The 15,327-nt window shown below is 56.6% G+C and overlaps 1 protein-coding gene across 12 annotated transcripts in view; it reads right to left on the reverse strand.

Moving 5' to 3' along the window:
- SHANK3 (SH3 and multiple ankyrin repeat domains 3) overlaps positions 1–15,327 on the reverse strand; it is a 675,575-nt gene that overhangs the window by 53,110 nt on the left and 607,138 nt on the right. For 11 of the 12 annotated variants that reach the window (XR_012666651.1, XM_048820302.2, XM_075124627.1 and 8 more), the window contains exons 16-18: positions 9,212–9,347; positions 5,318–5,398; positions 1,594–1,617 (exon numbers count right to left, since the gene is read on the reverse strand). Coding sequence is in view for 11 of the 12 variants with exons in the window: in XM_048820302.2 (XP_048676259.2) it covers positions 1,594–1,617; positions 5,318–5,398; positions 9,212–9,347 (241 nt within the window). In the remaining variant the exon portion in view is untranslated. The remainder of the gene's footprint in view (positions 1–1,593; positions 1,618–5,317; positions 5,399–9,211; positions 9,348–15,327) is intronic. The other variant, XM_075124628.1, reaches the window with a different exon arrangement.

Below are 15,327 nucleotides of genomic sequence, written 5' to 3' on the forward strand. Positions count from 1 at the left end.
CACCAGACAACTTTGGTCTTTGTTAAATAAACGTAATGCAGATGCTGTGTGGTAAGCGGGGCCGTGGTCCAAGGTGTCCGGCTTAAGCTGCTGGGTACTGTTCCTTTGGGAACAGCAGGCCTGGCAATTCCGTGAGTGGCCCATGGGTCAGGGCTGGGCAGAGCAGGGGGCTGCTCGGAGCACTTGGGGGGGAAGACTGCCTGGCGGTAGCCTGCAGGGGACAGTGGTGCCGCGTGGGCTGGGAGGGAAGTGCTTGTGCTGCCCGTGGCCAGTGGGGTCGGGGAGTTGACCACTGGCCGGCACAGCCGAGGCTCCCTGAAGTTAAGAGCAGGGGGTAGCGAGGTGCCTCGCGGGCCTGGTGCCCGGGAAACATCACAATCGTCTTTCCAAACCTCCGGTAATGAATGACCGTTCAGTGGGGCCACGAGAGTGGGAGGAGAGAACTGACGCTAACAGCCACATGCCTCTGCGGGGCCCTGGCACGAGCTAGAAAAGCCCCATGAAGTCACGGCTAGCGTGTGCCTTGCAGCAGAGAGCGTCCGCCAAAGCAGCCCCCCAGCTAGTTCTATGGAGATCCCAGGAGACGGGCTCACCCCTCCTGCCTAGAGGGACAATTCCCCAGCCTGACAGAGCTGAGCTTCACTCAACAGCTATTTCCATGTCCTCATTTTCCCCCCAGCGAGCCCTCTTAAACGGGTCCCTCCCTCCCTGCCCATCCCCTTTTCCTCTCTGGCTGTGCTGAAAGTCAGGGAGGCTACCCAAGGGCGCTCCTCAATTTATGTCCTTGTGACCGAGACTGGGTGTCTCCCTGGTGCCTGGTTTGCCCTTCCCTCGCAGGGAAGGAGAGGGGGTGTTGGCCCCCTCATCAGGGTGCTCTACGTTCCTGCACCAGCACCAGCAGAGTTTTGCCTCTGACCAGTACAGCTGGCACCAAACTTCCAGAAAAGCTGGGGATTCCGTGACGCCCGCCTGCTCCAGCCCCACGCCTGGTGCCTGCCTCTGGCCAGGGCTCAGGGTATCAGCGCACAGAAACACAGCACCATGGGACGGGATCAGCCTCGTCCCGCTGACCTGTCTACACAGGCAAGGCGAGGGTTTGCACCTAGTAGTGAGCGTGGCCAGGTTAGTTGTCATTACTTCATCTAGCTGTGAGTTCCAGGGGCCAGGACGGGGTAGCACCCAATGACCCCCCTATGCAGGGGCTGCTTTCAGTGGGGCACAGGCACGAAGCAAACTGAAGCCAATGGAGGATTGTGGCCATCAGCTTTACCCCACCCTGTGCAGCGTGAAGGATAGAAAGCAGGGAAGGACCAGGGCCTGGGATTCTGGGACTCTAGTTGACAAGGGAATTCCCCACTCTGAGCATCTGGTCAAGGGGCTAGTCACCTCTGCAGCTGCACTCTGCTCTGTTCTCGGGCATGGGAACCTCAGCTCTGCTGAGAGCTGTGCTCATTCGGGGATTTCCTGGGGTGCACTTAGCCCTGACCCACTTTCTGAAGGGAGGTGTAAGGGGTTTCTTGGGGATGAAGGCCAGGAACGTTGTGGGGTTCGGCAGGGATGGGAAGAGCCCCCAGGCTGTACAGTTTCACTCACCCCCTTTTCTCCTCCGCATCGAGGCTTGGAATCAAGAAACAAAACACAGGACATGAATGGCATGCACAGTCCCTGCTCCCTGTCCCGCTCGCTCCTCGCCAGCTGCCCTCCCTAACTCTGCCCCACACTCCCAGCTTCTCAACACCCGGGAGGACGCTGGGCCCACCTGGCAGGAACTAAGCTCTGGCCAGTCAAGGGGTGGCTCTCCGGGCAGTTACCTCCCAGTTTCTGCAATGGCGCTTGCGGTGTATTAGGGCTCGGACAGCCCCGAGGCCTGGTCCATGCTCACTCCTCCAGCATGGGGCCAGCACACGATAATGCGGCTCTTTGCAGCCCCTTCGTGGGAGCAGAAGGGCCATCGTGCGGCACTGCGACTCACAGCACGATAGGACACAAGGCCAGGCCGACTCTCCCATGTCCCACCCTCATGCCCAGGCAGACCTGAGCCCAGCCCTGCCTGGCTACGGGGCCATGGCCAGCACTAGCCCAGCAGGAGAGATGATGGCAGAAGAGGAGTGGAGGGAGGCCTGGACAGGGTTGGATGCCTGAAGTCCTGGAGGAGACAAACACCAAGAAAGGCCTCTTGGAGGGAGGAGGCTTTAGCCCCCACTGCTCACCAGGGGCTCATGGGGAATGTACCGTTCTCCACTGGGCTGACATGGCCCCGCCACAGAACCCACAAGCGGCTCGAAGGGTGCAAAGGAGAGTGCGCCCCCAACCCCCCAAGGAGCACTCACCTTGGGTACAGGGACTGACCTGTGAAACCCAGGGACCTGAGAGACCAGCCGCTACCTCCCTCGCCCCCTGGGAGAGGTGGGGGGGACAGAGACCAGCCGCTAACCCCCGCTGGGTGAGGTGGGGGGACAGAGACCAGCCCCTAACCCACCCCGGGAGACGTGGGGGGACAGAGACCAGTTGCTAACCCCCCCCAGAAGAGGTGGGGGGACAGAGACCAGCTGCTAACCCCCCCGGGAAAGGTGGAGGGACAGAGACCAGCCACTAACCCCCTGGGAAGACGTGGGGTAGAGACTGGCCACGAACTACCCCGCAGGGAGACAGGGCAGGGACTGGCCACTAAATCCACCCCAGGGAGACGTGATGCTGGCTGACCGATAATGCCTCTCCAAGTTAGCTGCAGGGCAAGGACTCCCCCAGGACAGGCAGGGCAGATGCCAGCTGCTAACCCCCCCACTCCCAGGAGACATGGGGCAGAGACCAGCTGCTCTTCTCCTCCCACGCCAAGAGCCTGTGGGGAAGGGCTCACTGCTCATCACCCTGCAGGGAGCTCCACAGATCCCCAGGCCAGCAGGGACCATTGTGACCCCCTAGCCTGACCTCCTGCATTGCACAGGCCACCAAGGGGCTGCCCCCCGCTCATTCCCAGAGCAGAGCTTTCACATACACCTCCTACCTGGCTGAAGATGGCCAGTGATGGAGAACTGACCCCGACAATCTGCGGATTACCCTCACTGTTGGGGAGAGGTGGGAGAGAGACCAGCCACTAATTCCCCCCATTCACTCCAGAGAAAGGTGGGGCAGAGCCTGGCTGATAATCACTCTCCTCCCCCCACCCCCAGGGAGACACAGGGCAACCTGCCCCAGGACACGAGGAAGAGAGCGTCTGCTTTTCCCCTGCTGCCCCGAGGCCTGATGGAGGGACTGGCTGTCAATGACCCCCCAGGGAGATGAGAGTAGGGACTCTCCCTAAATCTCCCCCCACAGGGAGACAATTCCTGCCTTTCTGGGGACTTTCCTTTCCATGCTGTGAGTTTGCACCCCCATGCCTGGAGAGCTGCCTTCACACATGCATATAGTACACGTTCATGCGTCCCTCCTGTGTGTGCACAGTGACTTGCTGGGCGAGTGCCCAGGCTGGCATGTCCCCGTCTACATGCGAGGGCAGTGCACATGCCAGTCTCCGATGACGGCCTGCCATGGGCACAGCGCCGTGCTCCCTGTCAGTGTCCACTCACAACCCTCATGGGCCCGCACCAAGTTGATCAGCAGCCCTGCGAGAGCAGAAGGCCTGGGGCACAATCCTGTGAGCACCAACCGCTGAGCTGAGCAGCTGTGTCCCACGTGTTCAAAGGGAAAGGCAAGAAAGAGGAGACGACTCGGACTGGCCCGAGGCCCTGCCTAATGCCCACTGTTCAAACCCAGCGCTTCCCCTGGCGGGGGCGGGACCAAGGAGTCAGGACCTTCCTTCGGTGACCAGAAGAGACACCTTATCAGACACCATTACCTAGATTTCGATGCCTAGCCTGAGGGTGCAGGGGCCTGAGCCAGAAGGGCTGCTCCTGCCTGGAGCCAGGTCAACGATGGGGAGACCGGACACAAAAGCTTAAGGAAACCGTGGACTCCAAAGTTCTGTTTAAAAAGCACGAGGGCCAGCCTAGCCCCAGCCAAGGGCACAGCTGGGTGAGAAGGGCCATGCGAGAGAGAGGCGCTGGTACAGGGAGACCCTCCCCACCCCAGCATCTCTCCTCCCACTGCGCGATGCTCAGAGAGGCAGCGGTGGACACATCGCTGCTTTTCAGTGTCCAAGCAATGATGAGCCGGGGCTGGGGCAGGCAGGTACTGTGCAAGATCCCTCCACTCAACTCTGCCAGAGCTCCTGGCTCCGGAGCTCAGCATGCACCTCGGTTCCAGCCCCGGGCCCCTGAGCAGCACACACCCTTCATGCCAAATGGGCGTGCAACACGACTGGGGGCACCGGGGGTAAGGAGATTCCTCACTACCTCTGGTGCCTGCGGCTAGCTAGCACCCCACTCTAGAACCCGCAAAGGCCCACGCCACTGCCCCATCTCTGAGCCAGCCAGCCCAGCCGACATGCGCACCCCCAGGCAGGCACAGGAGCTGCCCTGCAGCGTACTGGGCAGACTCTGGCCTGGAACAGGGGACCATTTCTATGCACAGGAAACAAGCTGTGATCCCCAAGCTGTGGAAGCCCTGACGCACGTGGAAGTGCCCTACGTACGCATATGGAAGCCCTGACGCACGTGGAAGTGCATGCAGGGGTGCCGGGAGGTGGCCATGGGATCAGGGGGCTCTGCAGGAATGTCCGAGCTCCTGGAATAAGGTGAGGGCTCCACGAGGACAGACGGGAAGCGCTTGGGGCTCCCTGGAGCACCTGGAAGCAGGCAGGGAAGGGGGGATCTGTGGTGACACCAGGAACTGGGGAAAGGGGGGTGGTCTGTGGTGACACTCGGAAGGGGTGGGGGAGGGGGGCTCCATGGCGACACCCGGAAGTGTGGGGGGAGGGGGGCTGCATGGTGACCCCAGGAAGTGGGGGGGCTCCACCTGGAAGGGCAGGAAGGCAGAAGACACTGGGCTACTGGACACATACAGGGGGTGGGGGCTGCCGAGAACAGCATGTGTGCAGGCCGGGGGGGATGCGTGGCTGCCAGGAAGCACTCTCAGAGGGCCCCACCCCTGAGCACGGGCGGTGCAGACGCCGGGGATCGGGTGATTCTGCGCAGGGTTTCTTCTCCTGCTGGCTGCGTCTGCGCTGGTGGCAAGCGACGCTTTGCACAGGCCAAGCCCTGCAGAAACTTCCATGTGTGGAGTGTGCGTGCGTCCCTCCAAGCGCCCACCTGTCCCCCTCCCAGGGAAGCGTGTGTTACGTGTGGCTTCCTGCTGGGTGTGTCCCTGCACTCTCCATGTCCCGCGCATGCTCCTCATGCACCTGGGCATTCCTGCGTCTGCCCCCGCGCCCCTTGCTTACCTAGTTCCTCCAGCTCGGCCGTCATGGACTTGGAGCGCAGCGTCAGGGTGGTGCTGGGGGCTCTCTTGGGAGGCGGCGGGGCTGAAAGGAAGAGAGATGGCATTTTGCACTTCTTGTCCAGGAACTTGCGAGGAGTGGCCAAGTGCAGGTGCCACTTCTTCTCCACAGCCTGGATCTCCTCGTACTCGCGGGACGAGGAGTCGCACTGCTGCAGAATCTTATTAAGGCTGCGCGTGGAAGCAAACTTCTTCATTGTCCCAGTCACAGGGTCCCAAGGGCACAGGGCAGCCCTGGGACTGCTGAGGTCTGCCAGGGAGCGTCCTGCGCCCAGGTAACCACAGACCCTCAGCCTGCGAGACTCCAAGCCATGGTCCCTGGGCTGCTCGCACCCCTGCAGTGCCAGGAGAGGATCAGGTTGGGAAAGCCTCTCTCTCAAATTCACCCGCAGGCAGCTGGCTGCCTGTGTGACTCGGCAAACAGCTTGGCTGGCTGCTTCCCCTCCGTGCACGCCATGGGCGGAGGGTAGGAGAGGGGGACAGAGTCCAGGCTCTCAGCCTCTCACTCCCCAGCTCCTGGGGGGGAGTCCATCCTGCAGTGCCCAGTGCCCACCTCGCCCCGTCTCTGAACTCAGGCTGGATCCAGGCCCGGCGGCGGTGTCAGGGCCCCAGCGAAAGGCTGGAGAGGGATGTCTCTGTGCCAAGCTGAGGGGCCGCGTGGCGCATGTGGGAAAGCCCACGAGCAGTGGGCGCTGTGGCGAGGGGCAGGGCTGGGGAGAGGGGCTCCCTAGCCAGGCCCGCCGGTGGCTCTGCCGGAGAGAGGTGCCATGCCATGGGCTCAGGGAGTGGAGATGAGTTGAAGGCTTTTCCTCTTCACTTCAGGTGCCTCCTCCTCGCCTGCTCGGCTGGAACAATGCAGGATTCAACGCTCAGGCGTTACCATGGGAACCAGAGCTTCAGGCTGGTGCCGAGCTGCCTGCATCAGAGACCCCAACAGGGGCGGATTCGGGCAGGGAACGCTGCTCCCACACAGGCCTCCATGAGCCAGGAACACAGGCCGACCCGCGCTGGGAGGAGAGGAGGCCAGCCCGGGCAGAGCTCTGCGGCGGGGGCACGGCGGCCTTGGCCCCTGGGCGATCAGAGCCCCGCAGAAACAATCTTCCTCCAGCCAAGGGGAGCCTGCAAGGGCCCGGGTGGCAGCCGGCTCGGTGAGCCAGGGCCCGGGTGGCAGCCGGCTCGGTGAGCCAGGGCCCGGGTGGCAGCCGGCTCAGTGAGGCCAGGGCCCGGGTGGCAGCCGGCTCGGTGAATGCCAGGGCCTGGGTGGCAGCCGGCTCGGTGAATGCCAGGGCCCGGGTGGCAGCCGGCTCGGTGAATGCCAGGGCCCAGGTGGCAGCCGGCTCGGTGAGGCCAGGGCCCGGGTACCAGCTGGCTCGGTGAATGCCAGGGCCTGAGTACCGGCCGGCTCGGTGAGGCCACGGCCCAGGTGGCAGCCCGCACACTCACTCCGCTCTCTGCCACTCCGCTGGAAAGAGCAGGGGTGCGGTTCCCAGGCAGGGCCCCCGCAGCAGGCCTGGGGAGCAAGCTGGTGCTGGAGAGCAGGGGCAGAAGAGGCTGGAAGTGCGGGAAGAGGAGGAGGAAGCGACCCCGGCAAAGATCCCAGCACCAGCTCCTGAGCCTCAGTCTTTCCCACGACTCGTGCTCTCGAGCAGTGACAATATAATTACAGCTCTTAGTGTCAGCACAGAGCTGCCTCCCTCCCCCTCTCCTCGTGTCTTGCTTTCCGAGCGCCTCAGTCCTCCCTTTCCTTCAGCGCCTGGCGCCCAGCCACACTCCCCAAGGGAACGGGCTCCTTCGCCACACAGACCCTCGCCGCTAAACCAGCACTCGCTCTGACCTGCTGCCTGCCCCCGGTCCACCCGCTGCGCTCAGCCCGGCTGCCGGGGATCACACTGCTCGGAATCTCCCCAGGGAACTGCTGCCGGCCGGAAGGTCCACGCGGGTCCCATGGCGTGGAGGAAAGAGGGGCCTCTCCCCTGCAACCACCCTCCTCCTCTAACAGCCTCCTGACGCTCCATGTGCCCCAGACACCTCCCTGGCTCAGCAGGGGAGAGAATCTGCACCCAGCACCTCCCCCTGTGGCACAAACCCCACCTGGCACCTCCCCCTGCGGGCCGGGGGCATGATCCCCACCCAGCCCGGCCCCGTGGAAAAAACTCCACCCAGCGCCTCCCACTCTGGGCCAAGGGCACTACCCCCACCTGGCACCTCTCCCTCCGGGCTGGGGACATGAACCGCACCCTGCACCTTCTCCTTGGGGCCAAGAGCAAGATCCCCTCCTGGCACCTCTCCCTCTGGGCCCGGGGCAAGATCCGCATCCGGGGCACAATCCGCATCTGGCACCTCCCTCTCCAGGCCAGGGGCACAATCCGCACCTGGCACCTCTCCACCCTTGAAAAAAAACTCCTTTGGTCAACTGGGAAAACCTCTAGATGGCAGGACCTGTGCCAGAAACCAGAAGAAATTCCCTTCTCCTGACAAACACGTCACAATGAGCTCCTCCCGCACAGAACCACTGGAATTGCCAAAGCCTCAAGTGTCTTTTGGTCCGTGCTGGGAGGCCTGCAGGTACAACCCCTTGCCAAAGAAAGCCTATATACTCAGGGCTGAATTCACCAGTCCTCTACAGCTGCTTATGTGGATGGTCTGTGAATAATTCTCCTGCATAAAGCTGCCAAACACCCCAAGGCCCCGTGAAAGGGGTGAGGGGCAGGGCAGGGGGGGCATGGTGGAACAGAGTTCTGCTCTGCCCTGTCCTCCATTGACTAAAGGGCCTAAGGGCCCCTGTGGCTCAGGATAAGGAAGCCACGCCTGGCTCCCTGTGGCCCCCCCTCCCCTAATTCCTCTGAGCTCTGAGTGGAGATTCCAGCCCTTGATCTCGTTTGGTGAACAGTGGGGGGCTCTGCCTGGCAGAAGCTAGAAGGGGCACATCGGGATGCCCTACGGAGCCAGAGTCTGGGGTGCTTCTCTCAGCCCTGGGGGAGCCCTGGACATGCCATCCTGAGCCTGGGGTGCCCAGTAACACTGGTTTCTGATACGTTGTTCTGGTCAGGACTCCCTTGTTCTGTCCTGCTGGAGCCGCCAGCCTGAGACGTGTCCTACGCTGGCAGGCTTTAGCCTGCTTCGCGCAGTCCAGGGCTCTGGCCGACGCGGTGCCCGAAGGCCTATGCTGCGTGCTGCAGCGTTTCCTGTGCCAAGTGCAGCCCAGGGGTGTTGGCGCAGGTAAGCACCTCTGGCCTGGAGGCCGCAGCAGGTATGGCCGCTGTTTAGCTCAGGCTGCACCCGGACAGCCATTGCACCTTCACTTCCCTCCCGTTGTTGCTGTGAAAACCCCGTCGATCTTCGCAGGCAAGGAGCCAGTCTCCCGTCACCAGGGACAGAGCAGCAGGCAGTGGGTCTCACCTCCGCTGGGCAGGGCCAGGGCAACAAACAGGCCCTGGTAACGAGTGGCAAAGTATCATCCTCGGGTCCAAGGCCCACGCTGGGCCAATCTGGCGAGGATACGAGTGGTTACGGTGCCCGATTCCAGGGGCACAGCTCTTCAGCTCACACTGCACACTCACGCTTTTAGTTCGGGAGGCCCCCGGCCAGCCAGCTCACCCCGGATTAAATGAGCCGAGCTGGTGGGATAAGGACCCCAGGGGAACTGGAGGCTGAGCCGGGCCAGCAGGATAATAGGCCCTGGCAGCAGAGAAAGGGTCCAGAGACACCGAGAGCTTGAGCTGGTGGGAGACTGAACCCAGCATAACGAATGGCTAGGCTGAGCTGGGGGGACAACCTGCAGAATGAGGCGGAGCTCACTTGTTCGTTGCTCAGAAATAACAGGCCATTCCACACCTACCCTTCTTTCGGACGACTTCTTCTGATTCTGGCTTGCGGCTGACGGAGACAACCTTCATCACCAGGTGGTTTCCCCCCTGCCGGATCAGCGACACCACTTGCTTGTGCCCTACCTTGACCACATTCACACCATTCACCTGGGACACAAAGAGACACTGATCAGCACAAACGCTGCCCAGCAAACAGGCAGCAGGAACAATGGGGCTTAGGGGTCCCAGGCTGTGTTCTGAACTTGCAGGACACACTGGAGATGTGTGTGCATCAGGAAGGAGGGTGAGGGACAGGAAACCCAGGTCACCTGCACAGAGCCTCTTTACTGTTCTGTAGTTATATTTAACAGATGGGGAAACCGAGGCTGCCAGGTGACATGAACTGTCCAAGATCACAGAGGGTGTCAGCATCAGGCCTGAAGCCATAGCAGATGGGCTTTCAGATGTTGCAGAGATTGTGCTAACAGAAGCACTCAGATAGTCAGCTCGTGTACAGTGGGGTCAAACAAGGCAGGGGCCAAAGCCTGTCTCATTGATGTGTCCATTAGAAATATCTGGAGGTGGGCCTGCCTGTCAAGACCTAGGTGTAAAGGACTTGCATATCGCACATTTACCGTGGACGCACACCTCCACCAAACAGAATTAACATTTTTTATGGGGCACAGCATCCATACATAAGGGTCAGTGTTTGAAACCAGGAGACTTAGAATGAGGCATCCTGGTACCAGGAGGAAAAATAAGCCATCTGCTCGTAAAAAGGAACCTACTCTGAAAAATCTACCACGGTGGCGCCAATTGCCATAGGAATGAACTGTAACATCTGTGGCCGCGCTGGACATTGCTAGGCAAACAACTCTGATCTCAGGCCCACGGGACGCATGCGCACCGTAAGTGGAATACGCGTATGGACAATCACTCAAAGGAGAACCCAGGAATTTCTGCTTTCTAGCCCTGAGTTTAATTCCCCAGAATTTCCTCCTTTGTCACCATGTTTGGCAAATCTTTTCAGCAATCAGTAGGAGCCATGTTGGGTATCATTCTTCCCCCCCATTTCCAGTGCTAGTATCCAGCTTTTTAAAGACTTCTTGGGTCATAAACAGTCTGGTTGTGGCCCGAGGCCTCCTAACATGCAATAAGACGAGCATGAAATGGAGGAAATGAAAAAATCAGGCCCCCGTTAGTCACGTAAACAAGTGGCCTGAATTTGAGAGCTACTGAGCACAGGACCCTTGCAAGTGGAGGTGCGCAGAGTCTTTGAAAATCAGAGCACAGATCTAGGTGCCTAAACATGGATCTGTGCGTCTTGCTCTGGGCCCCTGTGCTTGGAAGCGTTGGCCTCAAGCACTCCGTGACTCAGTCACCTCCTTTGTAAAATAGGGGCTGGGGACCATGGAATACCCACTTTTGTAAAGTGCTTTGACAGCTGCTGATGAAAAGGGCCATATACGTATTGTGGTATAGCCACAGGTATTGTGACCAGGAGTTCATTAGTGGGGGCTAGAAGGTGGGCAGATGAGGACGGTTGACACTGACATTATCTATTGGGAATAGAATTTAAATAAAATAAAATTTTAAAAAGAAAATATATATGATAAAAGAACACTACGAAGGTTGTGCTATCAAGCCTGTTTATGTGGCCTGTGCAACATTAATTCTGCTCCCTTGTGCACATTCATTATAAGACCGTCATCTACAGGACCGCTGGCTCATTCAGTGCACAGGATGAACAGCTGGTCGGGATTTTTTTCATATTTCTTTAAGTGACCCTTGCCTTATGTACTGGACACCAGCCAGAGCCTGCCCTGAATACTGCATTATTCATTTCCTCGTGGTCTTTTCTGCGGTGCTCATCCACACAGCATCTGAGAGACTCTCATACTTTAATGGAATTTATAGCCATATCACCGCTGTGAGAGAAGAGGAGCATGATAGGAGGGAGGTGATTTTACCTCTCTACACTGCACTGATGAGACCCGTGTGGGAATAACTGCACAGAAATCCGGTGGCAACATTTTAAAAATGATGTTTAAAAATTGGAGGCTACAGAGAACATAAAAGAAGGGGAAAGATGAGATGTGGGAAACGCCTGACGGTGCGAGGATGCCGGAACCCAAACTGTCTTGCTCATCAGAAATAAGATTGAGAGGTGACTTGGTTACACTGTCCAAGCACCTTCATGGAGAGAAACTGCCAGATACTAAAGGCAGAGGAAGGCATAAAAAGAACTGATAGCTTGAAATTCAAGACTGACCAATTAGAAATAAGGCACAATTTATTAACAGTGCAGGTGATTAACCACTGGAGCAGACTCCAAAGAGACGTGGTGGATATTCCATCTCTTGATGTCATCAAACCAAGCCTAGATGCCTTTCTGGAAGGCCTTTATGCTCTAGCCAAACATAAGCTATTGGGTGAAATACAGGAGTAACTGGGCAAAATGTAAAGGCCTGTGATATTCAGGAGGTTACAGTCTCCAATTTTTCAACATCCTTTTAAAAATGTCGACACCAGAACTGTACACAGTATTGGTCTCACCAATACCATATACACGCAGGTAAAATCAAATCCTTACTACGCCTGCTTGCTACTCCCCTATTTATACGTCTAAGAATTGCATTCGCTTTTTTTTTTTTTTTTTTTGCAATCGCATAACATCGGGAGAGCGAGTTGAGCTGCTTGTGCACTGCGACCCCTAAATCCTTTCCAGAGCCTCAGCTTTCCAGGACACAGGCCCAGTCTGCAGGTACAGCCAGCATTCCTTGTTCCTAGATATATAACTTTGCATTTGGCTGGATTACAAGGCATTTTGTTTGAGTGGGCCCGGCTTATCAAGCTATCAAGATCGCTCTGTATGACTGCCCTGTCCTTGTCACTATACATCGCTCTCACAATCTCTGTGTCATTCACAAATTGTATCACCAGTGATTCCATGTTTCACTCCCAGATCATTGATGGAGATGATAAATAGCATCAGGCCTAGAATTGATCCCTGTGGCACGTCACTAGAAACACTCCCATAAAATGTTGATTCACCACTGACAACAGCTTTCTGAGATCTGTATAACACCCATTGTTTCATGTTTTCTGTGTATATATATATCTTCCTACTGTATTTTCTACTGCATGTATCCGATGCAGTGGGTTTTAGCCTGTGACAAAGCGGGACTGTTCTTAATGTTTCCTCTGCATAATGTGGGGGTGCCTCAGTTTCCCCTAGGCAGTTCTTAAGTATCTATGTGGTGGGATAAGGGTGTATGATGGTTGCAGAGCCCTAGAGGGCAGGGGTATGCAGGGGTCTGGACACAGAGAATGGCCGACACCCTGTTTCCTGGCAACTGATGGCCTGGGCCCTTCCCCCCTGCAAGGTGAGAGCTGAAGGGATGGAGAACAAAGGAATCCGGTGACCTCCTGGCCTGGGAAAGGGACAAAACCCAGAGAAGGAGGGGCTGGAGGGGGAGTCAGTTTGGGGCTGGCAGGGGATGAGGAGTGAAGTGCAGACATGATTGTCTGGCTCACTGCCTGCCAAAATGGACCCGGCTGAGGGGTCCTGTTCTCTACATCTACAAGCTCTGTGTTAGACCATGTTCCTGTCGTCTAATAAACCTTCTGTTTTACTGGCTGGCTGAGAGTCACGTCTGACTGCGGAATTGGGGGGCAGGACCCTCTGGCTTCCCCAAGACCCAGCCTGGGCGGACTCGCTGTGGGAAGCGCACAGAGGGGCAGAGGATGCTGAATGCTCCGAGGTCAGACCGAGGAAGGTGGAAGCTGTGTGAGCTGTGTGTCCTGAAGTCAGGCTGCTCACAGAAAGGAGACTGCCCCAGGGTCCTGACTGGCTTCGTAGGGAGCAGTTCCAGAGCATCCAATGATTTGAGCTGTAGCTCACGAAAGCTTATGCTCAAATAAATTGGTTAGTCTCTAAGGTGCCACAAGTCCTCCTTTTCTTTTTGTGAATACAGACTAACATGGCTGCTACTCTGAAATACATCTACACAGTCATCTTCATCAACCAAACTTGTAATTGCATCATAGAACTAAATCCGGTTTGTTGGACCAGACTGATGCTCCATAAAACCACGCTAGCTGGCATTAATAACATTCCTATCCTTTAAGCCTTCATTAGTTGAATCCTGTATCAGTTTTTTTGTTACTTTGCCTGGAACTGATAGACTAGCCGGCCTGCAGGTTTCCAGGGTCATGGCACTTGCCCCTTTTGACTACCGGCACAACATTAGCATCCACTCTTCTAGAGTGTTCCTTATATTCCAATATTTATTAAAAATTAACATCTGCGGGCCAGAGAGCTCCTCAGTGAACTCTTTTAGGAGTGAAAGTTATCTGGACCGGCTGGTTTGAAAACGTTTCTCCCTAGTGAATGTAAAATACTTCATCATCCTCATGTGATACGATTAGATCATCCTGCATCTTTACAAATACAGACCAGAAACAGTTATTGAACATGTCTGCCTTCCCACAGAATCACAGACCCGTAGGGCTAGAAGGGATCACAAGGGTCATCTAGTCTAACCCCCTGCCAAGACGCAGGATATGCTGTGTCTACACCATCCAAGACAGATGGCTCTTCAGCCTCCTCCCAAAACCCTCCAGTGAAGGAGATTCCACGACTTCCCGAGGTGTCTGGTCCATTGTCCTACTGCTCTGACACTTAGGAAATTTCTCCTGAGATTTAATGATTTTCTGCATCATTAACAACAATTTAATAACTTCACAGAGTTTAAGTCGAAAACAGCCACCAGCTCACGCAGTCCGACCTCTTGTGTATCACAGGCCATTTCAAAGCCCAGATACCCCCGTGATGTGGCACAAAGTGTCCTTAAACCAGTCGCAGTCCCTGGAGGGGAGGCGAATCTGCACTGGAGGAGCCGCCTCCTGCACCCTCTTCCCCCCGCTGTGTCAGGAAGGGGGAAGGGCATGTCAGCCATGTGGTGGAGCTGACCCCCACAGTGTGACATCTTCTGCCAGCTAAAGGCCAGGGGAGGTACTAGGGCTGCAAGGAGGCAGCTGGGGCTAGAAAGGCAGCAGGTCCAACCCCCTTGCCAGTGATGAGTGGCCATCACAGACTGCAGTTTGCCCCTGAGAGAAGGGGCTAGATGACGACTGGCAGTAACCATTGAGGCAAGGTGGATATAGGGGGGTTGGGGTTCCCCTGAAGAGGTGAGACCCAGAGTGTGGGGACACTGCTGGGGAGGGCAGTACCCGAAGGTAAGGGGCACTGTGGTCTGGGAGGGATGTGGGGCCTGAACTGGAGGAGATAAAGGGACTGCAGAGGGGCAGGTAAGGGCAGAGGAGAAACTGGCCAGAGGAGGGCACTCCTGAGCTGAAGCTAATTCCCAGACTGACCAGCTGGAGGCGCCATGCCAGTGAGTTGGCGGCTTGCTACAGAAGGCCAAAAAAGAATTTGAAGAACAGCTAGCCAAAGACTCAGAAAGTAATAGCAAATTTTTTTTTGAAGTACATCAGAAGCAGGAAGCCTGCTAAACAAGCAGTGGGGCCCCTGGACGATCGAGATGCTAAAGGAGCACTCAAGGCCTTTGCGGAGAAACTAAATGAATTCTTCGCATCGGTCTTCATGGCTGAGGATGTGAGGGAGATTCCCAAACCTGAACTATGCTTTTTAGGTGACAAATCTGATGAACTGTCCCAGATTGAGGTGTCATTAGAGGAGGTTTTGGAACAAACTGATAAACTAAACAGTAATAAATCACCAGGACCAGATCATGATACTCATCCAAGAGTTCTGAAGGAACTCAAATGTGAAATTGCAGAACTACTAACTGTGGTCTGTAACCTATCATTTAAATCAGCTTCTGTCCCAAATGACTGGAGGATAGCTAATGTGATGCCAATTTTTAAAAAGGGCTCCAAACATGATCCCAGCAATTACAGGCCAGTAAGCCTGGCTTCCGTTTTGGGCAAACTAGTTGAAACCATAGTAAAGAACAAAATTGTCAGACACAGAGATGAACGTAATTTGTTGGGGAAGAGTCAACATGTTTTTTTGTAACGGGAAATCATGTCTCACCAATCAACTAGAATTCTTTGAGGGGGTCAACAAGCATGTGAACAAGAGGGATCCATTGGATATAGTGTGCTTAGATTTTCAGAAAGC

The sequence above is a fragment of the Caretta caretta genome, chromosome 1 (genome assembly GCF_965140235.1).
Source record: "Caretta caretta isolate rCarCar2 chromosome 1, rCarCar1.hap1, whole genome shotgun sequence".
NCBI classification, from domain to species: domain Eukaryota; kingdom Metazoa; phylum Chordata; order Testudines; family Cheloniidae; genus Caretta; species Caretta caretta.